Source organism: Canis lupus, chromosome 33 (genome assembly GCF_003254725.2).
Source record: "Canis lupus dingo isolate Sandy chromosome 33, ASM325472v2, whole genome shotgun sequence".
In the NCBI taxonomy this organism is placed as follows: domain Eukaryota; kingdom Metazoa; phylum Chordata; class Mammalia; order Carnivora; family Canidae; genus Canis; species Canis lupus.
This window is the reverse complement of record NC_064275.1, coordinates 25,003,142-25,030,614: the sequence shown is the minus strand read 5'-3', so window position 1 is coordinate 25,030,614 and position 27,473 is coordinate 25,003,142. Positions and strand designations below refer to the sequence as shown.

The window sequence follows — 27,473 nt, the reverse complement described above, 5'->3', positions numbered from 1 at the left end:
AGATCTTGAAGAATTACAAATAAAAATAAAATCCCAAGGAACACAAGCTCAGACACAATTAAAAGATGGGGAATACTTCTGGCATAGTAGCATTGATTATTACAATATCTGTTACCATAACAAAATTTTAAAATATTTTGGAAAAGTAGCTTTCTTTTCTCTACTTTTCTGAGTTGTTTTTTTTTTAATTAGAAACAGATGTTGCATGTTTGAAATAAACTGTAAATTTGAAAATATTCTCTAGACTTCTTACTGGGATGACAGTAACTATTCCTTACATTTTATTCCTAATTATGTTCCTCATTTGATCATAGTTCACCTAATAAAAATAGTGTGAGGGATCCCTGGGTGGAGCAGCGCTTTGGCGCCTGCCTTTGGCCCAGGGTGCGATCCTGGAGACCCGGGATCGAATCCCACGTCAGGCTCCCTGCATGGAGCCTGCTTCTCCCTCTGCCTATGTCTCTGCCTCTTTCTCTCTGTGACTATCATAAAAAAAAATAGTGTGAGATCTGTGAGATTTTTTTTTTAGTTTATTTTCCCTTAAGATGCAAGATTTACATGGGAAGCAATATTAGAACGTTTAAATATCACTTCCTTCCAATAGTAATTATTATGTGGAGGGCACTGTTCTAATGCACTCTATACATAATGACTTATTTAGTAAGTCACATGGCTCACTGTTATTATTAATATTATTAATAACTACGTGGTATACTATATTATGCCTATCATATACACACAAGAAAGGAAGCACAAAGGGCTTAAGCAAGTTGCCCAAAATCATACAGCTATTAAGTCTTCAAACCCGGCCTGTTGGCTCCAGATTTGCACTCTTGACTTGTATGCTGTACTGCATCTCAGAAAGTTCTTGCACGACTACAATGTAAATTAGGAGTCCTCACTCTCCCTTGATCTCAGTGTTCATTTCTGCCTGAACACTACTAGTACAATTTAAAATTATTAATGTGTCTCCTTCTCTATATTCTTTCTCTTTTTTTAAAAAAAAATTAAAGATTTTATTTATTTATTCATGAGAGACACACAGAGAGAGGGAGAAGCAGGCTCCATGCAGGGAGCCCGACGTGGGCCTCGATCCCGGGACCCCGGGGTCACGCCCTGGGCCAAAGGCAGGTGCGCCAACCACTGAGCCACCCGGGCGTCCCTATTCTTTCCCTTTGAGAGCAGGACCCATTTCATGCCATTTCCCTTCCATCTACCCTGATGGCCAGTACACAGAAGGTGCTCAATAAATGGTCGAAGAACGCAGGAAAACCGCATAAAAGAGGACGAGGAAAAATGTTTACTCCACGGAGCAATGTCTCCATCTTGTGGAATTTTTAGAACATTGCCATTCGAAAACATTTTAAAAATGAAGACCCTCGTTTTTTCGCAGAATTAATTCCCAAATGCTATCTCCCAGACTTGTGCTGTGGGGATTTGCACCATAATCTGCAATATATATATATATATATATATATATATTTTAAATACCAATACGTTAAGAAGAGTCACATCCCTGAGCTACCTATTACGGGCAACGCATTGTATGGAGTCAGCAAATCTTGCTATTCAAACCAGAAATGGACAAAAAAGAAGGTGCTTAGGCCAGGCTGATGACAAGTTCGGGCCATACCTACAGAGCCGTCCGCCCCCCGGCTCGGTCCGCGTCCCTCGTTCTAGGCGCATCCCGGGCCCACCTGCCAACAAGGCGACAGGCGGGAGGTCCGAGACGCCGGCGAGGGCCGCTCCTTCCCCACGACTCTATGGTTCTCAGGGGACTCTCAGCCCCGAGCGCTCTATGGTTCCGGCGTGGGCTGGGAGGCCGGAGTTTGAAAGCCGTGGCGGGAAGATGGCGGCCGCACCTGCCGCGGGGCCGGGTTGCTCCGGAGCGGGAGGACGCTGCGGCTGTCGCTTTCCCTGAATCGCCAAGAAGACTTCGCGATGAACCCTCCGCGCCGGAGTGGGAAGCGGCGGCGTTCAGCCTCAGGCTCGGACTCCGTGTCTGGGAGCGGCGGTGACGGCAGTGACGGCCTCCTGGCCCCCCGCGGACCGGTGCTCAGCCCACCCCCGGGCCTGGGACGCCGCTGCAGGGACCGCGGGCGGCTGGCCGCAGCTGCAGGTACTCCCGGGCCCTCCCGGGGCCGCGGGCCGCAGGGCTAGCGGTTACCGTCCGCGGCTTGCGTGATTGCACAGCCCCCTGGGCGTCTACCCCCGTTCCCGGCTTGTGACTGGCCTGCTGCGGCCGGTCTCTAAGTTAGGCTATGGACGTGCGTAGTGGGCGACAGCCCGGTGATGCTATTCAAGCGTCGTGTGGGTCTTTGGAGCTCTACGGAGACGACTTCCTAGTTGGCCAACTCTCATCACCTGTGTGTGTGTGCCCGGGAGGCTCCCGCCTAATGGCGCCCGGTGCTCCTTGCAGATCCCTCCATTGGAAGTGCTTTATGTCACCATCTGCGTTATCTGGCCTCGGCCCCACACGGAGGTATTTCAGAATACAGTGGAAGACTGACCGCCGAAGTCCTATATTAGAATTAGGTTCAACTATTTTCTTTTTTAGTTTTTTTTTTTTTAAGATTTTATTATTTTATTTATTCATGACAGACACACACACACACACACACACACACACACACACACACGCACAGAGGCAGAGACACAGGCAGAGGGAGAAGCAAGCTCCATGCAGGGAGCCAGACGTGGGACTCGATCCCGGGTCTCCAGGATCACACCCCGGGCTGAAGGCGGCGCCAAACCGCTGGGCCACCCGGGCTGCCAGGTTCAACTATTAATTACCTTTTCCTTTCCTGAAAGGGGAATGCAGGCAGACGGTTGCTGACGATGGAACAGACCAGCTGCTGTTGGCCAACTGGGGACTGCCCGTAGCGGTGCTGGAGAAGTATCACAGTTACGGCGTAAAAAGGATGTTTGAGTGGCAGGCAGAGTGCCTTTTGCTTGGACAAGTGCTGGAAGGAAAGAATTTGGTCTATTCAGGTATTCAAGTTTGTGCAGATTAATTTCTGTACTATTTTTAAAGGCATGAATATTAAAGGATACTCTGGAGGTAGTTAAGTAGTTTATTTATTTTTTTATTTTTATACTTTTTATTTACTTATGATAGGCACACAGTGAGAGAGAGAGAGGCAGAGACACAGGCAGAGGGAGATGCAGGCTCCATGCACCGGGAGCCCGACGTGGGATTCGATCCTGAATCTTCAGGATCGCGCCCTGGGCCAAAGGCAGGCGCCAAACCGCTGCGCCACCCAGGGATCCCAGTTAAGTAGTTTAAAAGGTAGTAGTTAGGAGGTGGTTTTAAAAAGCGGATGAAACAGTACTTTATAACTAGAGAAAGTCTTAAAATCTGAAAAATAGAGTCTCATCGTATGCATGTTAAGATTATGCAAAATTCCATTATATTGGTGGGAGTGGGGAGCAAAAACGAAATTTATTATTTATTTTACTTATTCATGAGAGACAGAGAGAGAGAGAGAGAAGCACAGACACAGGCAGAGGGAGAAGCAGGGGGGAGAAAGAGAGAGAAGCACAGACACAGGCAGGGGGAGAAGCAGGCTCCATGCAGGGAGCCCGACGTGGGACTCGATCCCAGGTCTCCAGGACCACGCCCTGGGCCGAAGGCGGGGCTAAACCGCTGCCCAAACACAATTTAAAGAGAGCTGTTCTGCTTGCCATTCCTCTCAACAGACATGTCCCAGGATGAAGTTGCAAGGGAGATAGAAATCTGCTCTTCTTCCAATTGATCTTAGTTGTGCTTTACAATATTTGAACATTCTACATTATATATTTATACATTGACCTGCTTATACAGGGTTGTATACATGAAACCATAATTTACCTTAGAGAAGACTTCTATAGGCTTTCGAGGTCAACTCTAACAAAATTCATACTTTTTAACCTTTTTACTGTACTGACTTTGGAACTTATCTTTTGATAAGATGCACTTTTCATCAGTTTTTTCTGAAGTTGTGAGTCATCCAGATTTTTCGTTATGGCTCAGCAAATAGACAGTTATCCTTAGGTATAAGGGTTCAGGCTGTGAAGTCAGATTGCTTGGGTTTGAAAACTGTAACACTTGCTGCCTGTGGTAATTCATAGAGAGCGTATTAATAGAAAGCATGGGAGAGTGCTTAGAACAGTTCTTGGCATGTAGAAAGTACATAGTAGGTGCTAACTGGTGTCAGTGGTAGAATGGCCTGACCATTTCAACTGCTTAAACCAGAACCTGAGCACCATTCATCCTCTGGTCACCGGCTTACATTACTCACTAAGTCCAATGTGTATTATCCCAGATATCTTGTTTTTTGTTTTTTTTTTTTTCTTAAGATTTTTCATTTGAGAGAGAAAGAGCACATGCTTGGGAGCAGGGGTAGGAGCAGAGGAAGAGGGAGAGAGAAGCAGATTCCTCTTTGAGTGTAGAGTCTGACAGGGGCTCAGTCTCACGACCTAGAGCTCATTACCTGAGCAGACATCAAGAATTGGAGGCCTCACTGACTGAGCCACACAAATATCTTTTTAGGTGCACTGCCTAGATTATCATTCCCTCCTTTTTTCTTGTGGGTTATATCAATATCTTCTAGATTATGCAACAGCCTTATAACTATTTTATTTATTTAATTTTTAAGATTGTATTTATTTATTCATGAGAGACATAGAGTCACAGGCAGAGGGAGAAAAGCAGGTTCCCTTTGGGGAGTCCAATGTGGGACTTGATCCCAGGACCCCGGGATCACAACCTCAGCCAAAGGCAGACGCTCAACCACTGAGCCACCCAGGCGTCCCTTATATATAGTTTATATTTTCTCTCTGGTTTTGTTCTGCCCCTGCACGCAGAGTTGTCTTTATGAAGTACAAATATGATCTTGCCACTCCTTTTCATAAAACTCACTAGTCACTCTACACTGCTTTCAGGCTAAATTCTAAACTCCTTATGTCATGGAATTATAAAATTCTTTTTCAGGTGACATGTTCACATTTCTTCTCTTAACTCCCCCTGGTTTTATTTCAAGCTTTCTAAATTACTGGCCTTTGAATGTACCAGGCTTTCCTCCAGGCCTTTGCACATGCTGATACTTTTGCTTGGCATTCCTTCCCCTTCCCTTCTTGTAAATTGTGTTTCCTTTCCATAAACTACGTTATAGCTCCTCTGCCTCAACTTTTATCATAGTTCCTACCACAATATATTAAGCTTGTTTATCTCCTTCCTCAAAGCAGGGCTTTTAAACATTCAGTATTTAATTGTTAGATACAAGCTAGGGACTTAGTATTCATTATTTATTGTTCATGAAAGGATTTGTTTATTCTCTGTTTTCAGTGGGAGGCTATCTATAGCGCTGGTTTGAAGTCGGGCGTTTAAGTGAATAAAGTTTTCAGATGCTAGTAGGGGCCTTAATGATAGGTTACTTGAAGGCTCTGTGGTTACTGGATATAGTTTAAAACATTTATTAATGCAGTGTGTCAAATATTACTTCTTGTGGTAACCTTGTGGAATAACATGTTTTAGCTCCTACAAGTGCTGGGAAGACTCTCGTTGCTGAATTACTTATGTTGAAGCGGGTTTTAGAAATGCGGAAGAAAGCTTTGTTTATTTTGCCCTTTGTCTCTGTGGCTAAAGAGAAGAAATACTATCTTCAGGTAATGTTTTCATACTAAGAACATTGTTGTGATAGTACCTATTATTGGCAGCTGTGTTAGCAAAAGTTTCTTCTCTTGCATCCCGAAGTAGCTTTAAAAGTTGACCATTTATGAAGGGAAACTTTATTATCGTGTAAAGGAGAAAGAGTCATCAAATCAAACGAGTAATTGAAAATTGTGTTAAAGTTTATGAACTTTTCCTTAGGAAGCAAACAGAATACTTCAATTAGTATATAAACATATACATTAAGAATCAGCGTTTTAACTGAATAGTAGGGTTAGAGTAAGCATGGAAAGGAGAGAGTATTTAAGGAAACATCCTATTCTAAGTGAGGGCTATTTGGGAGTAGTTAAGGGAAGAATAAGATCCATTGGTGCTTAGGTAAAGCTTAAGGCCTATGGCCTATTTTTCTGCAAAGATGAATAATAACATTTTTCATTTGTGTGATACTCGCTGGTTTTTAAAGCATTTTTACAAATACAGTGTTTCATTAAATAGAATACATTTACCATTGTGATTTCACACAGTGAAAAAGTGTGTTGGAATGGCAAAACAATTGTACTGATAGTCCAAAAAAATCTGGGTTCTAGTCCCAGTTTTGCCATTAACTATGTCTTCAGACCAGGCACATAATCTCCTGGACCTCAGTATTTTCATTGGTAAAAATGAGGATTTTAACCCTAATACTTTGGGTTAACTCAATAACACTCAGAAACATTTTATTGAATGAACAGCTCTAAAGTTCTATGGTTCTATAAATCTTTTTAACAGTTATTTCAGAGGCCAAATAGCCAACAAAGCTGGTCCTACATGGTAACATCCTCTCAACTTAGACCAAAGTAATGATGAAAGGATCCTTTTTATTGAGAAGGTATGTTAGTTACAAGTTAAACTAAAAAAAAAAAAAAAAAAAAAAGGAAAATTAAAATCAAGGTCCCACTGCATTTGACTTATGAAAACTTCCACTGTATAAAAAAAATTGTGGGGATAATGAGAAATTTTTTTCATGAAATATAAATTTGTTTCTTAAAGTGTTATTTTTGTGTTTGAAAAAGGAACTAATTTCCTGCATGTTTATTAGATTAAAAATTTAGTGTTTATGGTAGTTTTTTCCAATTTTAATTTCTATAACTCTTGAAACTGCTTTATTAGTGCTATTGTTAAAATGGCATACTTGTATTTGACTCTGTCTTAACAGAAAATCTCTGTCCTGAGTTTTGTCAGTTCTAAACTTCATATTTTTAGTATATGATTCTAAAAAGAACCAGGGGGTTCTTTTAGGGTTACCTTTTAGGGTTGCTAGGAACAACCAACAGTAATCTAATAAATATCTTTAGAAACTTATGTCTGTGTTCTGGGATAGAACCAATCTACAATTTATGAATTTCAAAATTTTTCCTTTTTACTCAATTCAGAGTCTGTTTCAGGAAATAGGAATAAATGTGGATGGTTATATGGGCAGTACCTCTCCAACAGGGCATTTCTCTTCTTTGGATATTGCTGTCTGCACAATTGAGAGAGCCAATGGTCTGATCAATCGCCTCATTGAGGAAAATAAGATGGATCTATTGGGTAAGAAAAGTAGGAAGCAAACAGATATTTTCTGTTGCTATTTTTTCATGGAGTGGAGCTGTTATAATTTCTATATGTCCCATTTTTTTTTCTTAGTGTCTGTCATCTACTTATGCGTTGAGAATTGGCATCTGTAATGTTAGGAACTCTGTATTTTAAAAAAAAGTTTTATGTCCTACTTCCTGTTACTGACTATTTCCCTATATGTTTACACTTTACAAAACACAGAGGATATCCTTGAGCCCTCAAGTCATCTCTCATTGCTTCTTTTCTGTCTAAACTACCAAGAATAGAGGGAAGAATGCTGGGGCTGGTTCTGCCACATGCAGTTAGTATGTTTGTGTGTTCGTTATCATATTCTGGTGCTAGTATGTAGATTTGGCCTTTCCTAGGAGGTTACCATTTATCAGGGAAATGGTATGGAGCTATAGAAGCTGACATTTGAGTTTGAGACTGTAGGAAGATTTTCTATCTTAATGCTTTATTTATTTATTTTTTACTACTTAGGAAAGTCTATGTAGAGGTAGCAACAGGAAGAGAATGGTTGTAGCAACAACAGAAGCAGCAAGAATATCAGTTAGCTACTTACTGGAATCTGGTGGGCTTAAATGGTAAAGTTGGGTAGGGTAGGAGTAGGGAATGAAACCAAAGATTAGTAAGACATGGCTTTGCTCTCTAAAACTTAGAGAAATCACATTCATCAGTTCAAATCAGAATTTTCTTACTACCTGTGACCCTGTTGGATTTCAAATATCTTGAGGATTGCAATAAAATCTTATTAAGGGTGATATTCAATATACCTAGCACAGTATCTGCACAGAATTTTTTTGAATGACTGGGTGAATAAACTCTGAAATAACTTATCATGCCATATGATTTTGAGCTTACTGATGAGGAAAAGGAGCATCATGTGCCATTAGGATATAGGTCTGAAAGACCTTGATTTAGGTGGGGACGATTTGTCGGGGGGATACCAGTGCCTGTAAAAACCATGATCTTATGACTGTGTTTGAAGAAGACATTGGTTGGCATTAAATTTTCAGTAATTCTTGGGCACTATTCCAAGTGCACAGACTAGTTTGAGTCTCCCAAGTAGTGGAAAGGGGAATCTGGTATACAAAACATACTCCTGTTTTGTCGTAGGGTGACTCACTAGCCTATCATCATCAAACAAAAACATCTCTTAAAATCATTTCTTTCTTGTTGATTTGATTTTGTTTTTCTAAGCAAAGGATCAGTATGGTTACCCTGGCTTTTTCCCTCATAGAAAAGTCAGTACACTGAATAACTATCATAGATGTGTTTGATATCTCATTGTACTATATTTCTACAAGGTTGCCATTACTCAGATATTAATGAGAGGCAGTTTCCTCTAAGTTAGCTAATCATGGATTTTTAGATCCAGACTACCTTATAGTAGGACCACGTATGGTGCCTGAAATGTCTTGAAAAAGGATTGTCTGTTATGTGAAATCTGATTCTTGTTTTATGGTTAGAAATTTCTACCACTTGTAATATATTGTAGTAATGATAGCTTCTTACTATATAAGATACTGAGTTTAAAAAAAAATTTCTTGAAATTGTGAAATTTTGTAAAACCTAGTATCTGGACAATCTCTTTAGGAATGGTGGTTGTGGATGAATTGCATATGCTGGGAGACTCTCACCGAGGGTACCTGCTGGAACTTTTGCTCACTAAGATTTGCTATATTACTCACAAGTCAGCATCTTGGTGAGTACCTGAAATAAGTTCCTGAGTCCCTGAGATTCTAACTTGTGTTAAAACCTTAGCAAAAATGCATATGAAAAGTAAATATGAATTAAAGAAGAAGAGTAATACTTACTTAGAACAAATGCATGTACAGCAGTTCATTTTTGTTCTGAAAGAAGCACTTAAGGCTGAGAGTGATTTTAGATGATTTTGTAAACATTTTAAAATTTCTGATCACTACTTTTATGATAAAATTTTAAAAATTGAGTTTTTGTCAATTATACATCATTCTATTGCAGCAGTCAAGGATAATTTTGAAAAATAGCAGTTCTTCATCACCCCCTTCCCAGAGGCAACTACTTTAAACTCTTACAAAAAAATATAAATAAATAAATAAACTCTTACAGCTTTTAAAAAAATTTATTTACAGTGTTATCTCTGAATATAGCCACTTGAGTTTTTACTTTTACACATATTTGATTACTTACTATGAAAGATGAAGGTCTAGCTCTTTTTAAAATTCATTACTCATCCAACCCAATCTTCCCCCACCTGACTCCATAATCTCTCTTTGTCCTCTCACCATCATCGCTTCTTCAAATACTGTTATGTCGTGACTTTGTTCAGATCAATATTTAGTGTTATACTGTTATAACTATAAAATGCCTTTGCCAGCTGAGCCATGTAGTATATTATGATTACTTTTACTTTCTAAATAGCTTTTGTTTTCTCTGAAATTAATAAATGTCTTTGTTTGATGGCTTGATTTTTTTTATGTCCTTTTCACTGATTGATCCCACTTACGTAAATCTCCATCCAGTATGTTCTAACACATTTGCTGTTTTACCAAATTGATCTTGAAATTTCTCTAAAAGCCTTCTGAGTTTTTCTAATTGGGATAGGTGCATGAACTGCATGCATGTGCTGCACAGCACTTATTTTAGGATCTTTATCATTATCATTCATTTCTATTGCTTTTTACCTGAGTCAGAGTCCCCCTTTTTTGAATAGTATGCTTTTTTCTTGATTTACTTCCTCATTTTGGTGGTGAAATCTTCCAGGAAGTTCCACTTCATTTTAGTATATAGTCTATTATGCATAATTTTTGAAAGTTTGCATGCCTGAAATGTCTTATAATTATTTCATATTGTTCAGATATAGAAGTCAAGATTTTATATCTTTCTTCTTTAAAGTTTTTAAGACATTACTTCATTCTCTTGTTACTATTGAGAAATCCAGCACTTTGCTTATCCTTTGCCCATATAAAATTTTTTAATTCTCTCGGAGTTTTTAGGGGCTCCTTTTCTTTCTCAGTGTTGTGAAATTTCACACTGATGTGTCTTGGTGTTCTATTTTCCTTCATTATGCTGATTGCTCAATGGATTCTTTCAATCTGGAAGCTCTTACGTTTCGCTTTAGGGAGATTTAACATATCTTTTTCAGTATATGTGAAAGCATGGAGATAATTGTTTATATACCAAATCAGTAGCAATATAGAAAATATGATTGATGCAACTAGCAAATTTGACTTAATGGATGTACGTAGGAGAATTATCAAATAGAAGCAGAATATATGTTCTTTTCATTGAACATAGTAAAACTTCACTACACACTGGGCCATAAAGCAATATATTTTAAAGGATTTAAGTCACTTAAAATATAGTCTCTGAAAAATGGAATTAAACTAGAAATAAATATAGGAGAGGCATAACTAGAAAATGTCCACTGGGAATTGAGAAATACATTTTTACATTTTGGGGTCAAAAAAGTAATTGCAGTAGAAATTGGAAGATAGTTTGAATTGAAAGTATATCTCGTAACAAAACTTGTGAAATGCAGGTATGGTTTGAAAGGGAATTAATAGTATAAAATGCATATATTACTGAAGAAGAGAGACTGACAATGTATTATTCATCTCAAGAACATAGAGTAGTAAAATAATGCCACAGAAAGTAGAAAGAAAGAAGTAATAAAGACAAGAGCAAAAATTAATGAAAGAGGAAAGTTATTATCTGGAACATTCAAATAATTCTACAAATCAGGAAGAAAAAACCCATAGTATCAATTGGCAAGCACCTTCAACAGGCATTTGTAACATGGTATCCAAATGGTCCATAAACATGAAATGATGCTTAATCCCATTAGTAATCCAGGCAATGTAAACTACTTCTTCAAAGAGATAGTACCATACACCCTCCAAAATGGCTGACATTAAAAAGATTAGCAATACTAAGTGGTAACAAGATATGGAACAACAAAACACATTATGGATTATGGAGATACTTTGGTACAATCTCTTTGGAAAACAGCTTGACGTCAGTAAAATTGAAGATGATCTATAACCCAATAATCTTACTTCTAAGTATATACCTTAAAAGTGTATGAGTGTATATTCCCAAGGACATGACCAAGAATATTGGTAGCTCACTATTTGTAATTAATACTAAATATCTTTGAACATCATTTTCATTTGTTTTTCACAGCCAGGCAGATTTAGCCAGTCCTCTATCTAATGCCGTGCAGATTGTTGGCATGAGTGCTACTCTTCCCAATTTGGAGATTGTGGCTTCCTGGTTGAATGCTGAACTCTACCACACCAACTTTCGTCCTGTACCACTGTTAGAGTCCGTAAAAATTGGAAATTCTATATATGACTCTTCAATGAAACTTGTGAGGGAATTTCAGCCCAATCTGCAAGTAAAGGTAAGTCGGTATTTTTACATCACTACTCCCAGTACTTTGTATTTGATTGCATTTTCTAGCAAGTTAATATTTTTTTTGAGTTACATAAACTAGGGGTGGAAAGTAGTTGAATATGCCTTACGTATCCATTAGGATTGTTAATATTAAGGTAATGGTTTCATCTTAAATAATTGGTGGTGATGGTGCGAGAAGAAACGTAGTTGTGCCTTCAATTTAAATGATTGTCATTTCTAATAGGTATACTGAAAGATAACATAAATAATAAAAAATACCTAATTTTGTAGATTTTTCTTTTTAACTGGAAAAAGATTCCTTATGGCTTAGTTTACACTAAACACTGATGTGGAAAATTAACCTTTGTTAAGTAGTAGGTATACTATATAGTAAAGGAGAAGAACATTTTTGGAGTCAGAGCTACCTCTGATATATAATAGGGATACTTGATATGGCCAATGTTAGTTGAATCACAAAACCTGTCTGAATATATTATCTTCATCTGTACAATGGGATGTGATACTTATTGTAAGAATGAAGAATGGTTTTAAAAAATTGTCTGGTATCTAGGAAGTGCTTGATGAATGATAAATTCCCTCACACTCCCATAAATACACTTAAAAAATTTCAGTTCACAGTATTTTTTAAGTTTCATTCTTCAATGCTGATGTTAAAAAACTGACTCATCTGTGGAGTGGGGCATCTCTTTTGTGTAGAGCTGTGCCTCTGAATATGGTAACAGCTGGAGCTGGGAACAGGAATAAATTCATGTGTTTCAGTTCTCTCATAGATAGGCATTTGTAGCCTCTGTATGTCTGGCATGGAATCTTATTCCATTGCTTTGCTCTGTACCCCAAATATCACCATACTGTGCCTTGGTACCTCAGTAGAGAGATATATATATGTTATATATGCATATATATATATGTTTTACATATATATATGTAAACATATTGATTTACTCTTCTGTTAATCTTTTTCTGTTGCTATGTCTATGCCTCCACCCTGTTTGTATCACTTTCAGTTCTTACCTGGAGTATTGAAATAGTCTCTTAATTGAGTTCTCTGCTTCCTACCTTCTCCCTTTTCAGTCTTTGCTTAAATCAGGAGCTAGTGATCTATTTAACATGAACATCAGAACACATAACCATTATCTTCCCACACTTGAAATGGTTCCTTGTTGCATTTGGATTGAAAGCCAGCCTCTTTTTGGTAGCCTATAAGACCCTACATGATCTGTCCCCACCCCCTTAGTGCTCTGACCTCACCTACTGCTTTCCTTCTCATTCCCTTCACAGCTTCTTTGCTGTTTCATAATATGCCAAGAATCTTCCACTTCAGGTTCTTTCTTTCTGGAATGCTTTCCCCCCAGGCATCAGTATGGTTTAATCTTTCACCTTTGGACCTTTACTCAAAGTCCTTTTCTGAGACCTTCCTGGCCACCTTATCTAAATTATAGTGTCCTCACATTCCTGGCCCCTATTTTCCATTTTCTTTTTCTTTTTATTATTTTTAAAGATTTCTTTGTGTTTTACTTGTTTTTGTTATTATCTATCCCTTCCTACTAGCATAGTAACATTCTGAGGGCAGAGCTTTTTTTCTACTCTTATTCTTTATCCCCAGTATCTGGGACAATATCTGATACATAGTAAATGTTTGTTTATTGAATGAATGGATGGATGAATTAATTAAACCAGTTAAACACCTCTTCCAGTTTTGAGAGCTCACTGGACTATCACTGGGCATTTATATATGCTTTGTTCCGCCTGAGGTTTTTCCTCTGTCTGCCAGTTACCTTTCAGTGAAATAATGCCTCCTGAGACCCCTAACTCTGGGAAATGAACAAGGGGTGGTGGAAAGGGAAGTGGGCGGGGGTGACTGGGTGATGAGCACTGAGGGGGACACTTGACGGGATGAGCCCTGGGTGTTATGCTATATGTTGATAAATCAAACTCCAATAAAAAAATATTAAAAAATTTAAAAAATTAAAAAAAAAAGAAATAATGCGTCCTCTTCTTCACATCTCAGCTGATTAATTTTTCCAGAGAAACCTTTCTTTGGTTTTTCCTGTCAAGTTGATGTTACGTATGAGGCTTTGACACATCATAAAATTCTTTTATAGTACCTCTAATAATTGTATTTTACATTGATTTGTTTTGTACTTTAGTGTGTTTCTCTAGTGAGACCTTAACCCCCTTAAAGATAGGACCTTGACTTTCTTTTGCTTACCATTGTATCCCCATTGGCTGAGGGATGGAAGTCAATAAATACTAGTTGAGAATAGAAAATATTTCCTTTTCACCTTGCATTTTAAGGAAGTTTATTTCTTTTTTTCTCGTTTTTTCTTTGTTATTGACTTTGTAACTGATTTTTATTATGCCTTTTGGTAGGAAAAAACCTTCCCCATGAAGCAAAAGGAGTGACTGATGTGAAAATGTTTTGAAAGGGCCAGTAGGGGGGCACCTGGGTGGCACAGTCAGTTGAGCATCTGCCTTCAGCTCAGGTCATGATCTCAGGGTCTTGGGGTTGAGCACCACATCGCATAGGGCTCCTTGCTCAGCAGGGAGTCTGCTTCTCCCTTTCCCTCTGCCTTCCACTTCACCTACTTGTGTGCTCTCTCTCTCTGTCAAATAAATAAAATCTTAAAAAAAAAAAAGAACCAGTAGAGTGACTGTTTCTCCTTCTTTTTTAGGGAGATGAGGACCATGTTGTTAGTTTATGTTATGAGACCATTTGTGATAACCATTCAGTATTAATTTTCTGTCCATCAAAGAAATGGTGTGAGAAGTTGGCAGATATCATTGCCTGTGAATTTTATAATCTACACCATCAAGCCACGGGTAAGTTACTGATGGAAATGAAAGCTTCTATACTCAGTACATTTGCTTGAAAGTGATGTTAATGATTACATAAATAAAGCATGGCTCTTTTTGATCATTGTGCCACCTGCCCACTGGACACTCCTTTACAAAACTGTGGTTTTGTGACTAATTCTCTTTTTATTCTCATTATAGACAGTGTATACATACACTCAGGCTAACCTTAAGATTTTTAAAATACTGGGATACCTGGGTGGCTCAGCAATTGAGTTTGCCTTTGTCTCAGGGTGTGATCCCCAGAACCAGGGATCAGAACTTGCTTCTCCCTCTGCCTATGTCTCTGCTTCTCTCTCTCTCTCTGTCTCTCATGAATAAATAAGTGAAATCTTTAAAAAACAAAAGAAAAGATTTCTAATACGCTGCATTTATACAGGTACATACTAAGATTCTTCATCTAGGATCGATGGGCTTTTGAGAGATTAATCTTTGAAGCCCCTAAATTGTATATAAAGCTTCACATATACATTTTCCTGAAGAAATCGGATGTATCTCTCTTTGTATTTCCAAACTCTGAAAAAGAATCACATACATAGGGCAGCCTGGGTGGCTCAGCAGTTTAGCACCACCTTCGGCCCAGGGTGTGATCCTGGAGATGCGGGATCGAGTCCCACGTCGGGCTCCCTGCATGGAGCCTGCTTCTGCCTCTGCCTGTGTCTCTGCCTCTCTCTCACTCTCTGTGTCTCTCATGAATAAATAAATAAAATCTTAAAAAAAAAAATCACACACATATACATGTGTATGTATATAAACACATTTATTGAGGTTTAATTTATGTATAGTAAAATGTACCCATTTGAAGTGTGTAATTTGTGTACACTTGTTTAACCCCCACTATAATGAACATACAAAACATTTCTATCACTCTAAAATGTGATCTTTGCTCTTTAGCTATCGATCTCTATATTCTGAGCCCCAGGTCAACTGACCTGTTTTCTGTTACTCTAGATTAGTTGTGCCTTTTCTAAGAATTTCATATAAATGAAATCATATAGTATGTACACATGTTGTATGTTTGGCTTCTTTCAGCCTGGTATTTTTAAGATTCACCCAAGTTGTTATATTTATCAATTTGTTTTTTATTGCTGAGTAGTGATGTAGTGTATGGCTGTAACTGTTAGTTTATATTTTACCGATTCTAGGATGAGCACTGTTCCCTCACAACTTTTGCTAGTCTACAGTCCCTTGGGTCCCAGATAAATGTTGGGAAGACAGAAACCAACCAGTTCTGGTAAAAGGAATAATATTTTATGACTTCATTATGCTACTGGAATCCTGAGGACAAGTGATAGATACCCCAAGCTTAGCTCCAATAAATAAACTTTGCTTGAGGTTTATATTTAATAGGTTCTAGTCCAACATTATAATACCTTTTTTATTTCCCTCCTAATTGATGTTTTCTATACTGTGCCATTTATATTCCTTACATTGTACTATAATATGTTAAATTCCTTTAATAACCAGAAACATTATTTTTATCTTCTTTGTTAGAGATTCTGTTATTCTGATTTATAGCAAATCTGATTTATTCCCAAATCCTAGTTCATGGACTGGATCCTGGGCTATGATGAAATTTTCACCAGAAAAATAGAGACAAGACAGTGCATTTTTTGTAAAGCTGAAGTATAAATTCTGAAATTATTCCTACAAATTTTTTTATGTTAAAATGACTTTTTTTTAAATGACTTTTCTTTTGAAATAAATGATAAATGGAGGTTTTAAAAAATTTTAAATTGTCCTTAGCATAATAAAACATTGGTAACTCTGTGGGTCCTTAAAATTTTTTAAAAAGTTTACCTAAAGTATTTTTAAAAATATATAAGATCTCTTAAAAATATATCTGATGAGAAGCTTACTAGTTCAAAAATCTGAGTTTGGGAAATTCCTTAAAGAAAACATAATTCTTGCATCTAAAAAAGTTGAATTCTTACTAGAGGGGCAGTTTACACAGAGAGGCAAAAACAGAAGGTAATGAATGGGCAATTAATTACCACATGGATGGCAGGGGGGCTAGAAAAACTGTCATAAAGAAATAGGCTCCTAGGTGGTTCTGACACTGCTGCTTGGTGGGACACACTTTGAGTAAGGATTTTGATTTTTAGGCTCTGAGTAGTAGTATTTGTAATCTCTTTCCTCAGCTGTATCCTTTGATCCCCTCTTGTGGGTTTGGTCTCACCATAATAGAGTCTTCCTAAACTTTGGTGCACGTTAGAATCATCTGGGGAGATTTTAAAATTCCTTATGTCCAGGTTGCATCCTATTGCACCATAATGTCTAGGAATGAGAGTCAGGCATAAATATTTTTAAAAGATGTCCTGCTAATTATTATATATAGTAGTTTTAGAACCATTGCCTTAATATTTAGCTCTATTATGACTAAGGCAGATAGCACTTAAAGAGGTCCAGGCAGAGGTAAATAGTGCTGTTATTTTTTTGGTGACAGGATTGGTAAGATCATCTGAACTTCCTCCGGTGGTATTGGAACAAAAGGGTCTCCTAGAAGTGATGGATCAGTTAAAACGTTCACCTTCGGGACTGGACTCTGTATTACAAAAAACTATACCATGGGGAGTAGCATTTCATCATGCAGGTATCCATATTTATAATCTGTTATTAAGAAGCCCCCTCCAGACATCTTCATAATTTCATTTTTATATTTGTGTGCATTTAATATCTTCTCAACCACCCTTCATGCTCTTCAATTTCATTTTAAGAAGCGTGTGATTAAGATTAAATAAGAGTAAAACACATTTGGTTTACTTAACTGTATAGTATATGTATACTAGATGAAGCCTTTTTTTTGTACAACTGAGGAAGTGAACCCTAAAATTGTTACCTTTCTATACTTTGTTTCCTTAAAATTTAGGTTAGACAGGTACTTGCTACTGTAATTCTATGCTACTTTCTTTTTATCTTACAGGGTATTGAAATATACTTACAAATATATCAAATATATAAAAAATTAATTTTAGAAGTTGTCAAATTGTATTTTGAGAAGGCTAGAAATGCTTAAAAATCATTTGATTGTCAAAATTACAAGGATTATGTAGTTACTGAATTAGATAACTTCTTTTGGAGAGTGGTCTGTCCATGATCATATGTGCTGGGGATATGATTAAGAATATATAGTTTCTACTGGATCACTTTCTTGCACCATACACAAAAATAAACTCAAAACAGATGAAAGACCTAAACGTGAGACAGAATGCCATCAAAATCCTAGGGAAGAACATAGGTAGTAACCTCTTTGATCTCGGCCATAGCAACTTCTTACTAGGCATGTCTCTGGAGGCAAGGGAAACAAAAGCAAAAATGAATTTTGGGACTTCATCAAAATAAAAAGCTTCTGCACAGTGAAGGAAACAATCAACAAAACTAAAAGGCAACTTGGAATGGTAGAAGATATTTGCAAATTACATATCTGATAAGAGGTTAGTATCCAAAATCTAAAGGACTTAACACCTAATAAAACAAATAATATAGTAAAGAAATGGACAGAAGACATGAATAGATATTTTTCCAGAGAAGGCATACAGATGATGGCCAGCAGACGCCTGAAAAGGTGCTCAACATCACTCAACATCAGGGAAATGCAAATGAAAACCACAGTGAGATACCACGTCACACCTATCAGAATGGCTAAAATTAACAACACAGGAAACAACAGATGTTGGTGAGGATGCATAGGAAGGGGAACCTTCTTGCATTGTTGATAGAGATGCAGATGTCAATCAACTGATGAAAAGATCAAGAAGTTATGGTATATATACAATGGAATATTACTTAGCCATAAAAAATAATGAAATCTCACCACTTGCAATGATGTAGTTGGAGCTAGAGTGTATTATGTTAAGCGAAATAAGATAGAGAAAGACAAATACTATTTGATATCACTGATATGTGGAATTTAAGAAGGAAAACAGATGAACATAGGGAAAGGAAAAAAAAAGAGAGGGAAGCAAACCATAAGAGACTTAATTAAACATGGAGAACCAACAGTGTTGATGGAGGGAGGTTGATGGATGGAGGTGGGTGGGGATGGGCTGGATGAGTGATAGGCATTAAGGAGGGCACTTGTTATGATGACCACTGCATGTTGTATGTGGGTGATAAATCACTAAATTCTGCGCCTGAAACCAATATTATACTATATGTTAACTAACTAGGATTTAAATAAAAATTGGAAAAGAAAAAAAATACAGTTTCTAAAATTAGGAATTTGACCTTTTCAATTTATTTAAAATTTTTATTATGTATACATGAATACATTGTTTTTTAAAGATTTTATTTATTTACTCATGATAGTCACACAGAGAGAGACAGAGAGGCAGAGACACAGGCAGAGAGAGAAGCAGGCTCCATGCAGGGAGCCCGATGTGGGATTTGATCCTGGGTCTCCAAGATCGCGCCCCGGGCCAAAGGCAGGCGCCAAACCGCTGCGCCACCCAGGGATCCCAATGAATACATTTTAAAATATAAGTATATGTATGTATACACATACAAGCATACAGAAGAATATTTATATGGTGTATAACTTATGATCCATACTAATAAGATGACCTGTCACTTAAATTACAAACTAGAGCCTCAGTCCTTTTGATCTTTTGATTTTTTAAATAAAATAAAAATAAGCCAGAAAAGTATATATTCTATATGCTATTCTTCATTTACTCATGTAATTATTCTTTAGCATTTATTTGTGTCAGAACTGCCTGACCACTCTGTTGGATAGGCCCTGATGACAGTGTGATGCATAAGGTATGTCTCTACCCTCAGTGACTTAATCGTCTAGAGCAGGAGTCAGCAAACTACAATCTGTTGGTCAAATCCAGCACACCATCTATTTTTGTGAATAAAGTTGTACTGGAACACAATCATGCCTGTGGCTGCTTTCATGTGATAGTGGTAGGGTTGATAGTTGCAGTAGAGTCTATCTGTCCAGCAAAGCCTAAAATATTTAAGAAAACGTTTGTCACCCCCTAGTCTAGAAGATGAGATAAGAGATTGGCAGATTATACTCTTAAAAAGATAGATCATGGTGACTTCTTTGTTTATAGTCCTAACAATAGCTTGAACAAATCTTTAGAGGCTTATAATAGATATGCTTATAGTAGATTGACAGTGATCAAGTACAGTATTTTTGCTATATTCATTAATTCACATATTCATTAGTAAACGTATGTTATTGTAACTTCCTTTTGTTAGGTCTTACTTTTGAGGAGAGGGATATCATTGAAGGAGCCTTCCGTCAAGGTCAGATTCGGGTTTTGGCAGCAACTTCTACTCTTTCATCAGGGGTGAACCTACCAGCACGTCGTGTAATTATTCGGACTCCTATTTTCGGTGGTCAACCTCTAGATATTCTTACTTATAAGCAGATGGTTGGTCGTGCTGGCAGAAAAGGGGTAGACACAGTAGGTAAGTGAGTTTGAATTTAATTGTAATAGCATTGCTGAAGGACAGTATGCATCTATTTGAAATTTGACTAGTACCTCACAATTCATTTCTTAACAGGCTGCATTTCTTTTTGATTTACTTAGTATTTGTAATGCATGTAAGTTATAATTTTCATACATTATCAACCATTGATTTTCTACTAATGTAGAATTAAGATGTACTTTTATATACAGTAAAATGACTCAGTATTATGCTAGTCAAAATGACTTACACATTAGCTAGAAGATGATTTTTAATTTTTAGTATAATCTATTTAGTGCTAATGAAGGGAGTAATTTTCATGGATTTTTAGTTCTGCTTAGGTGCCTGGTCTAAGATTTCAAATAGGGGGTCTTAGGCTAAGAGTTGGGAAGTGCTCTCACAGTTTGAAAATAGGAACTTTACATACCATCTTTTCTCTATATATTGGTGCTGGTTCTGAAAATACCTTTTTAGTTTTTTGCGTCAACAAGTAATGATAATCTTACCACAAACCAGACAGTTTTATCTTAAGCAATGAGGAAGAGGTTTGTTTGAATTAAATATCAAGATAGCAGCAAATACTGTTTTTAACCTGGTACATTATTCTGGGTGTGACAAAATTGTTACAAGTCTTTTAACATGAAAGAACTTATGGAGGAACATTCTCTGTCATTTTGTCTTCTCTGGGATGTAGTTTATTGATTCCAATATTATACTATATGCTAAATAAACAATTCTGTGGCTGCTGAAGAGAAATTAGGGTACTAGGAGAAAAGGGAAGATCTTAATGGGAAAATAAATGGGATGTTCTGGGCACAAAAAGCTGGATAGTATCAGAGGAAGTGACTTTTAGAATAACTTGTCTCTGTCATCATAACTTCATTTCAGCCATTAGGAAGGGGAGATGAGGGAGTAAAGGGCACATCCTACCCTTTAAGGGCACTTCCCAGGAGTTGCACAAAATATTTCTCCTCATATACAGTCAGCCCGAACTTATCACACAATTGCATTCTCCAATTGCAAGGAAGGCCATATGTCCAACTAACATGTAGAGGTTTTATTAAAGGAAAAATGAAAGAATGGCTGGCTGTCTCATCCCCAGTAACAGATGAATGAATCATCTATCTGTAATCATTGGTTTGCCTCTCTTTTAAGCCCTAAAAATTCTAATGATTAAAAAAAACTCCCAACGCCTTGGATTTCCCCTATTATTGGCATCAAAGAAGTTTATCCTGCCTTTCTTACTTTACTTATAAAATATGCATGTTACATGCGTTTAAGGAAGGTTGGGGAAAGAGACTAAAACACTCCCTATTCCTACTTGCTTTCCTCTGACTTCCCTCTGGCCTTCCCCCAACTCTGATCTCCTAGTAGACTTGCAACTTCGGAGAGTGACGTCTAAGTTCATTTCACACAGCTCCCTTTCTTTTAGGGTCAGAGGGTCTCTAAGGTAGAAGATAGGGACATTTTATTTGCCTCATTGCATTCTTAGCTTGTACTTCTCTTTCTCATGGGGAAGAATAATTGGAAGGTTGGTGCCCTAGTCAAATTATTGAGCTTCAAATCAGGTAACATTTAAACAAAACTAAAATATACCACAATAACTTTGTTTTTGAGGTCTTAGAAACTTCTGAGATTTTGACTTTGGGTAATGCTCCATTTCGGGATGGCAAATGGCTTGCTCAGAACTTCCAACAATAGGGAATGTGTGAATATAGTGTTTCATGTCAATTACAAAGATATGCGTACTTGGTCATGCTTTTTGAATTGTGTAGCATCTTTGTAAACTTTCTGCATTTTTTAAAAGATCTTAATATTTTCTAGACAGTTAATGGTGTTTTATTTAGGTGATACTTTAATATTTCTATCGAATTCCTGGATCCTTCCAGTTTAAGAGGTTGGTGCTTTGTGCAAAAATAGTGATTTGCAAGTTAAATAGTAATAATTGATTTGATTTTAATTGACTTCTCTATTGTGGTATGGATACAATTACCTCAGACGTGTGGCAGCAGGAACCTGGACTATATATATATTGGCATTAATTTGGGGATTTTCATAAACCTTGCTCATCCTGAAAAAGGGTTGTCCATTTTGTTGAAGAATCAAAACCTGAAAGTGGTTTGAACAGCCCAAACTGGTGTTTACTTTGCTAGTTGATACATTTTTGTAGATAACTTTTTGTCTTATGCTGGGATAATTTATAGTGCTTCCAAGAGCCAGGTGATAAATTTTATTCACCTGTTTTTTGTTGTTTTGTTTGATGACACTTATCTTTTTGTAATAATATCTGGGATAAATAATCAATAGTCATCAAAATCATAGTCCCTTATCTTTATCCTGTCTTGGTCCTCAATTTGGCAGTCAGTATTAGGAAAGCAGCATTTTCTCTCTGCCCAGAATGGTTAGTATACTCCACCACAAGGCCACTTTTAGTTTATTTAATGCAAGTGGCCTTCCTTTTGCCCCTGGAACATCTTACTTCCTTTCCCCTACTATTAGATTCACTTGTGAAAAAATATGGTTTTCTCTAATTGTGGTGGCTGTAATAGTAGTTTATATTTGTATAAATTGTATATTTGTATATGTTTATAATGTATAAGTGCTATCACATATTTTTATTCATTTGATTGTGACAATAACCTGAAGTGTTTAGATTAGTAAATGTTATAATGTAATTTCTAGGTTTCTGTAATATTTTTGAATTCATATTATCATGTGCAGCTAATAGTAATTTGTATTTTCCTTTATAGCTTTCAAAATACCTATATTATTATTAATACCTCTATTATTATTATTATTATTATTAAGTAAGAATAGTTCTGTATGGAAGGAAAAAAAACTTTCTGTGCCTGCTTAGGTTCTATGGCTAGTACCTACAAATTAAACTGACAACAGGTTAATAGGAGAGAAGGCCTATATATATATTTTTTTAAGATTTTATTTATTCATGAGAGACAGAGAGAGAGAGAGAGAGAGAGAGGAACAGAGAGAGAGGAACAGACACAGGCAGAGGGAGAAGCAGGCTCCACGCAGGGAGCCTAATGTGGGACTCGATCCCTGGTCTTGAGGGTCACACTCTGGGCTGAAGGCAGCACTAAACTGCTGAGCCACCCGAGCTGCCCAAGGCCTACATATTTTATTAACTATTAATATTTTCATTTTTTTTTGCATACACAGAGGCCTTTATAGAAGAATAGTGAAGACCCAAAGAAGCAGTTAGATGTTAGGGATATTACACCCTTTTAATAAAAGGAGACAGAATTGAGAAGTGACAAGTCAAAGGAAAAGGGATTTGGGCTTCTAAGGGTGGTAAATTGTGCGAAGGTAAATAGACCAGAATCTAATGGAGGTTAAAGATTATTTAGTAAGGTTTATGTAAATCCATCTTGGTGCTCACTTTCTGTGTACAGTGGTAAGTGATAAAGAGAACATCTTCACAAAGAGAAATTTATGTCTTGCTTCTAGGCACGCAGGGTGAGGACAAAGAGCTCTTTCTGTTTTTTTTTTTTTTAAAGATTTTATTTATTTATTCATGAGAGACACACACCTAGAGAGAGAAAGAGGCAGAGACACAGGCAAAGGGAGAAGCAGGCTTCATGCAGGGATCCCGACGTGGGACTTGATCCCGGGTCTCCAGGATCAGGCCCTGGGCTTGGGCTGAAGGCGGCGCTGAACCGCTGAGCCACCCGGGCTGCCCCAAAGAGCTCTTTCTATGTTTATTGCTTCCTAAGTGTCTTCAGATCAAAATAATCCTATGTGAAAGTGGCATATTTTGGTGTGGCATATTCTGATCCCCTTCAATCCAAAGTTCAGAAAATGAAAGCATCAGCAATAATTCTATGACCAAAATAACTGCTATCATCTATTATCTTCTTTTCAAATGAGACAATTGAAATTCTTGTTGGCAGATATCTTAAGGAAATATGTTGGGATTTTGCCAATGTATGGTTTTTTGATTATAGGTGAGAGTATCTTAGTTTGTAAGAACTCTGAGAAATCAAAAGGCATAGCCCTACTTCAGGGATCTCTAAAACCTGTGCGTAGCTGTTTGCAAAGACAGAAAGGAGAAGAAGTAACTGCGAGCATGATAAGAGCTATTCTGGAGGTAAGAAAGAGGTCACTAAATTACTGTTTGCTCTCCTGCGCCTATAATATGATGGTAGAACTTAAGTATGTGAAGAAAAATCTTAGCTTTGTGTTTCTTTATGAGATTGTTTATAGTCTTGCTGAGTCTGAATCTCTTCTATTTTTTTATAGTTACTTCCTGGAGTTTAATACAGCTAGTGCTATATCAGTACATTTCAAAACAGTGGAATAAAACCCAAATGCCAGGGGTGCCCAGATAGCTTAGTCGGTTAAGCATCTACTTTTGGCTCAGGTCATGATCCCAGGGTCCTGCGATCCAGCCCCGTGTCGGGCTCCCTGCTCAGTTGGGAGCCTGCTTCTCCCTCTTCCTCTGCCTGCTGCTCCCTGTTTGTGCTCTCTCTCACTCTCTCAAATAAATAAATAAAATCTTAAAAAAAAAAACCCAAATGCCAGATGATTCTTTTTACTTTTTAGATACTTCATTATTTTCTGAATTTTTATTTTTTAATTTTTAATTTTCTTTTCTTTTGAGAGAGAGGATGTGTGCACATGCAGGGAGAGAGAGAGAGAGAGGCAGAGGCACAGGGAGAGAGAGAATCTCAAACAGGCTCCATACTCAGGGAGCCCAACGTGGGGCTCGATCTCAGGACCCCAACATCATGACCTGAGCTGAAATCAAGAGTTGAACAGTTAACCAACTGAGCCACGCAGGCACCCCTATTTTCTGAATTTTTAAAAAAGATGACAAAAATGGACCATAGTTCTTCCATCCAGATACTACCTATTGGCATTAAAATAAAATCAAATTACAAATAAACCTGATTAGAAGTTTCAAACAACATGCAAAGATCTAAAGTAAAAAATAAAATCTCCTCTGCATTTTCAAAGGTAACCAACCTCCTTTTAAGTGTTTTTGTGTCATCCAGAAAAGTCTGTTCATATACTAGTATGCCTTGCTCTTGGTTTCAGTACTGGCACTGGAGGTACTGGTACCTGTGCTCATACTTCTTTTTCCAACCTTTTACACTCCATTTGAAAGAAAAGGAAAGTAGTTGATAGCATAGGATTGTAAGGATATAGAAAGTAGGCATTTTCATATACTGCTGAAACTCTTTTGGGAAGGCAATTTGGACATACCTACTAAGATTAAAAAAGAAACAGGCCCCCAAACAAAACACATAGCCATTTAACCAGTAGATTCACAATTAAGAGTTTTACTAGGGATGTATTTGTGAAATTACATCAAATTAAATGTACAAGAATGTTTATTATAGCACTATTGGTAATAAGAAAAAACTGGAAACAACCAAAATACCGTTAAAACTAAGTAAATCTTGGTAAAACTTTGTTTTATGGCCATTAAAAAGTGTAAGATAGCTCTGTTTAGGATGATTTGGTAGGTTTCAATATGTATGAAATGGAAGAAGGCAAGGGAGAAATAAGTGCATTTAATTAATTTGTATATTTAATATACAAAATACAGGGAGATGATTTCCACAAGACATGACTGACTTCACTTTTTCTACATGCATTCTCATCCCCTTTCTGGGTGGGAAATATTCAATACTAGCATTCTTATATGCCCACATGTTTCAGAGGGAAATGTTTTTGGTTCCTACGTGTCAGATAGTGATTCATTTATGAGAAAATGTTGTGTCTACTTTTATGGAAACTTTTGATGATGTTGTCAGTAGATGTTATCTACATGTATAATGAGTGATGATGGGCAAATTGAGTAAAGAGTCTCTGCATTAAGATGCTGAGAATATTTTAGGACAAACTCACTTCTTTTATATCATGAGGGCCTGCATGTCTTATTAAGAAGTTATAAAAAATTTCAAACCTCTTTTATCAGATCATAGTTGGTGGAGTGGCAAGTACATCACAAGATATGCAGACTTATGCCTCTTGCACATTTTTGGCTGCAAGTATGAAAGAAGGGAAGCTGGGAAGTCAGAAGAATCAAGATTGTGTTCAACTTGGAGCAATTGAGGCCTGTGTGATGTGGCTGCTAGAAAATGAATTCATCCAGATTACTGAAACTGGTGATGGAACAGAAGGTAAATGTGACTTCTTAGTTGCAGTTTACTTACTTTTTCATCTTTAGTGACTTAAGACTGCTTAGTAAAAGGAAATTGACTTTTCAAACACTATAAAAGGAAACTGGTTTTTCAAGTGGTATATGAACTCATTTTTAGTAAGTCAGTGTTCTATTTAGCGACACCAGAGAATTAGCATAGAATCTGCTTGTAAATATCCATGCATTGGGTAAAATTTATCAGAGGTCGAAAGGTTAATTGCAGAATACAGAAAGACAATGTTTTATTTTTAACATTTGGTTCTTTATTTCCCTGTTCCTACCCCCAACCAGGAACAGTGTATCATCCAACACATCTGGGTTCAGCAACTCTTTCTTCTTCACTTTCTCCAACTGATACTTTAGATATTTTTGCTGACCTTCAAAGAGCAATGAAGGGCTTTGTTTTAGAGAATGATCTACATATTGTTTATCTGGTAAGTTCTTTTATCTTCAGTATTATGTTTGTGAAAATGGAGAGAAAATATATCGAATCCTAAATATCAAAGATACCCTAAGGGAACATCTTACTTGTTTTCTTTGACTAGGGTAGTAGTGGTGGGAATAGAAAATAGGTAAGAAGAAAGTTGTTTTAAAGTAATAAGCTAAATTTTGCAGTGGCCTTTTAATTTATTTGTCTACTTATCATTTTTCTCTAACCTCCTTTTAAAAAGGATTTGTGGAACTTCATGAAAAACATATTTTATAATGTATAAGAGAATAGTAAAGGACAATTGAAATATAAGTAAATTGAAGATAAGATCAAAATGTTCAACTCAAGCAAAAGTTGGTACATAAATATGAATTCCTTTAAGTCATGTACAGTTCCTGTAGCCAACTTTCGTTTTGAGTTTTCTAGAAACTAGAGTGAAAAAGAAAGCTTGATTAGTCTTAATATTGATAGGATAAAAAAGAAAACAAAACAAATTAGGAAAAGTGGCACTTGGCTGGCTTAGTCGATAAAGCATGTGACTCTTGATCTTAGGGTTGTAAGTTCAAGCCCCATGTTCAGTGTAGAGATTACTTAAAAAAATAAAATCTTTTAAAAAACAATTAGAGAAAGTGTTTCATTTTATTGCCTAACAGAAATTCCATCCTAAAAAGATACTCAGAAACTTTATTTTTTATAAAGTCTCCATAACAGATGCAATAAGGAATTTTAGTAGTTTGTATACATTAGATAGTGTCTTATAAGTATTATTTCTTATAACAAAGAGTTTGATAACAATTGGATAATGTAGAGTTTGAGATTATATTCTCTGACAAGAACCTGGCAAAAAATACTTCATTTTGTCAATTAAAAGCAGATGTGGGGAGTAACATAAGGAAAATGTCAGGATAGAGGTCCCTAGCTCTAGTCTCCATCACAAAAATGTGGATGAGCAGCTA

General features: G+C 37.0%; 1 protein-coding gene across 6 annotated transcripts in view; it reads left to right on the top strand.

Moving 5' to 3' along the window:
- The first annotated feature begins 1,812 nt into the window (after window positions 1-1,812).
- POLQ (DNA polymerase theta) overlaps window positions 1,813-27,473 on the top strand; it is a 124,189-nt gene continuing 98,528 nt past the window's right edge. For 5 of the 6 annotated variants that reach the window (XR_007408035.1, XM_025475768.3, XM_049105506.1 and 2 more), the window contains exons 1-12: window positions 1,813-2,119; window positions 2,812-2,991; window positions 5,516-5,646; window positions 7,063-7,219; window positions 8,843-8,951; window positions 11,414-11,633; window positions 14,320-14,467; window positions 16,947-17,093; window positions 19,709-19,921; window positions 23,884-24,026; window positions 25,863-26,067; window positions 26,379-26,521. Coding sequence is in view for 5 of the 6 variants with exons in the window: in XM_025475768.3 (XP_025331553.3) it covers window positions 1,942-2,119; window positions 2,812-2,991; window positions 5,516-5,646; window positions 7,063-7,219; window positions 8,843-8,951; window positions 11,414-11,633; window positions 14,320-14,467; window positions 16,947-17,093; window positions 19,709-19,921; window positions 23,884-24,026; window positions 25,863-26,067; window positions 26,379-26,521 (1,974 nt within the window). In the remaining variant the exon portion in view is untranslated. Of the gene's footprint in view, window positions 2,120-2,811; window positions 2,992-5,510; window positions 5,647-6,418; window positions 6,519-7,062; window positions 7,220-8,842; window positions 8,952-11,413; window positions 11,634-14,319; window positions 14,468-16,946; window positions 17,094-19,708; window positions 19,922-23,883; window positions 24,027-25,862; window positions 26,068-26,378; window positions 26,522-27,473 lie in introns of those variants that run through there. The other variant, XM_049105507.1, reaches the window with a different exon arrangement.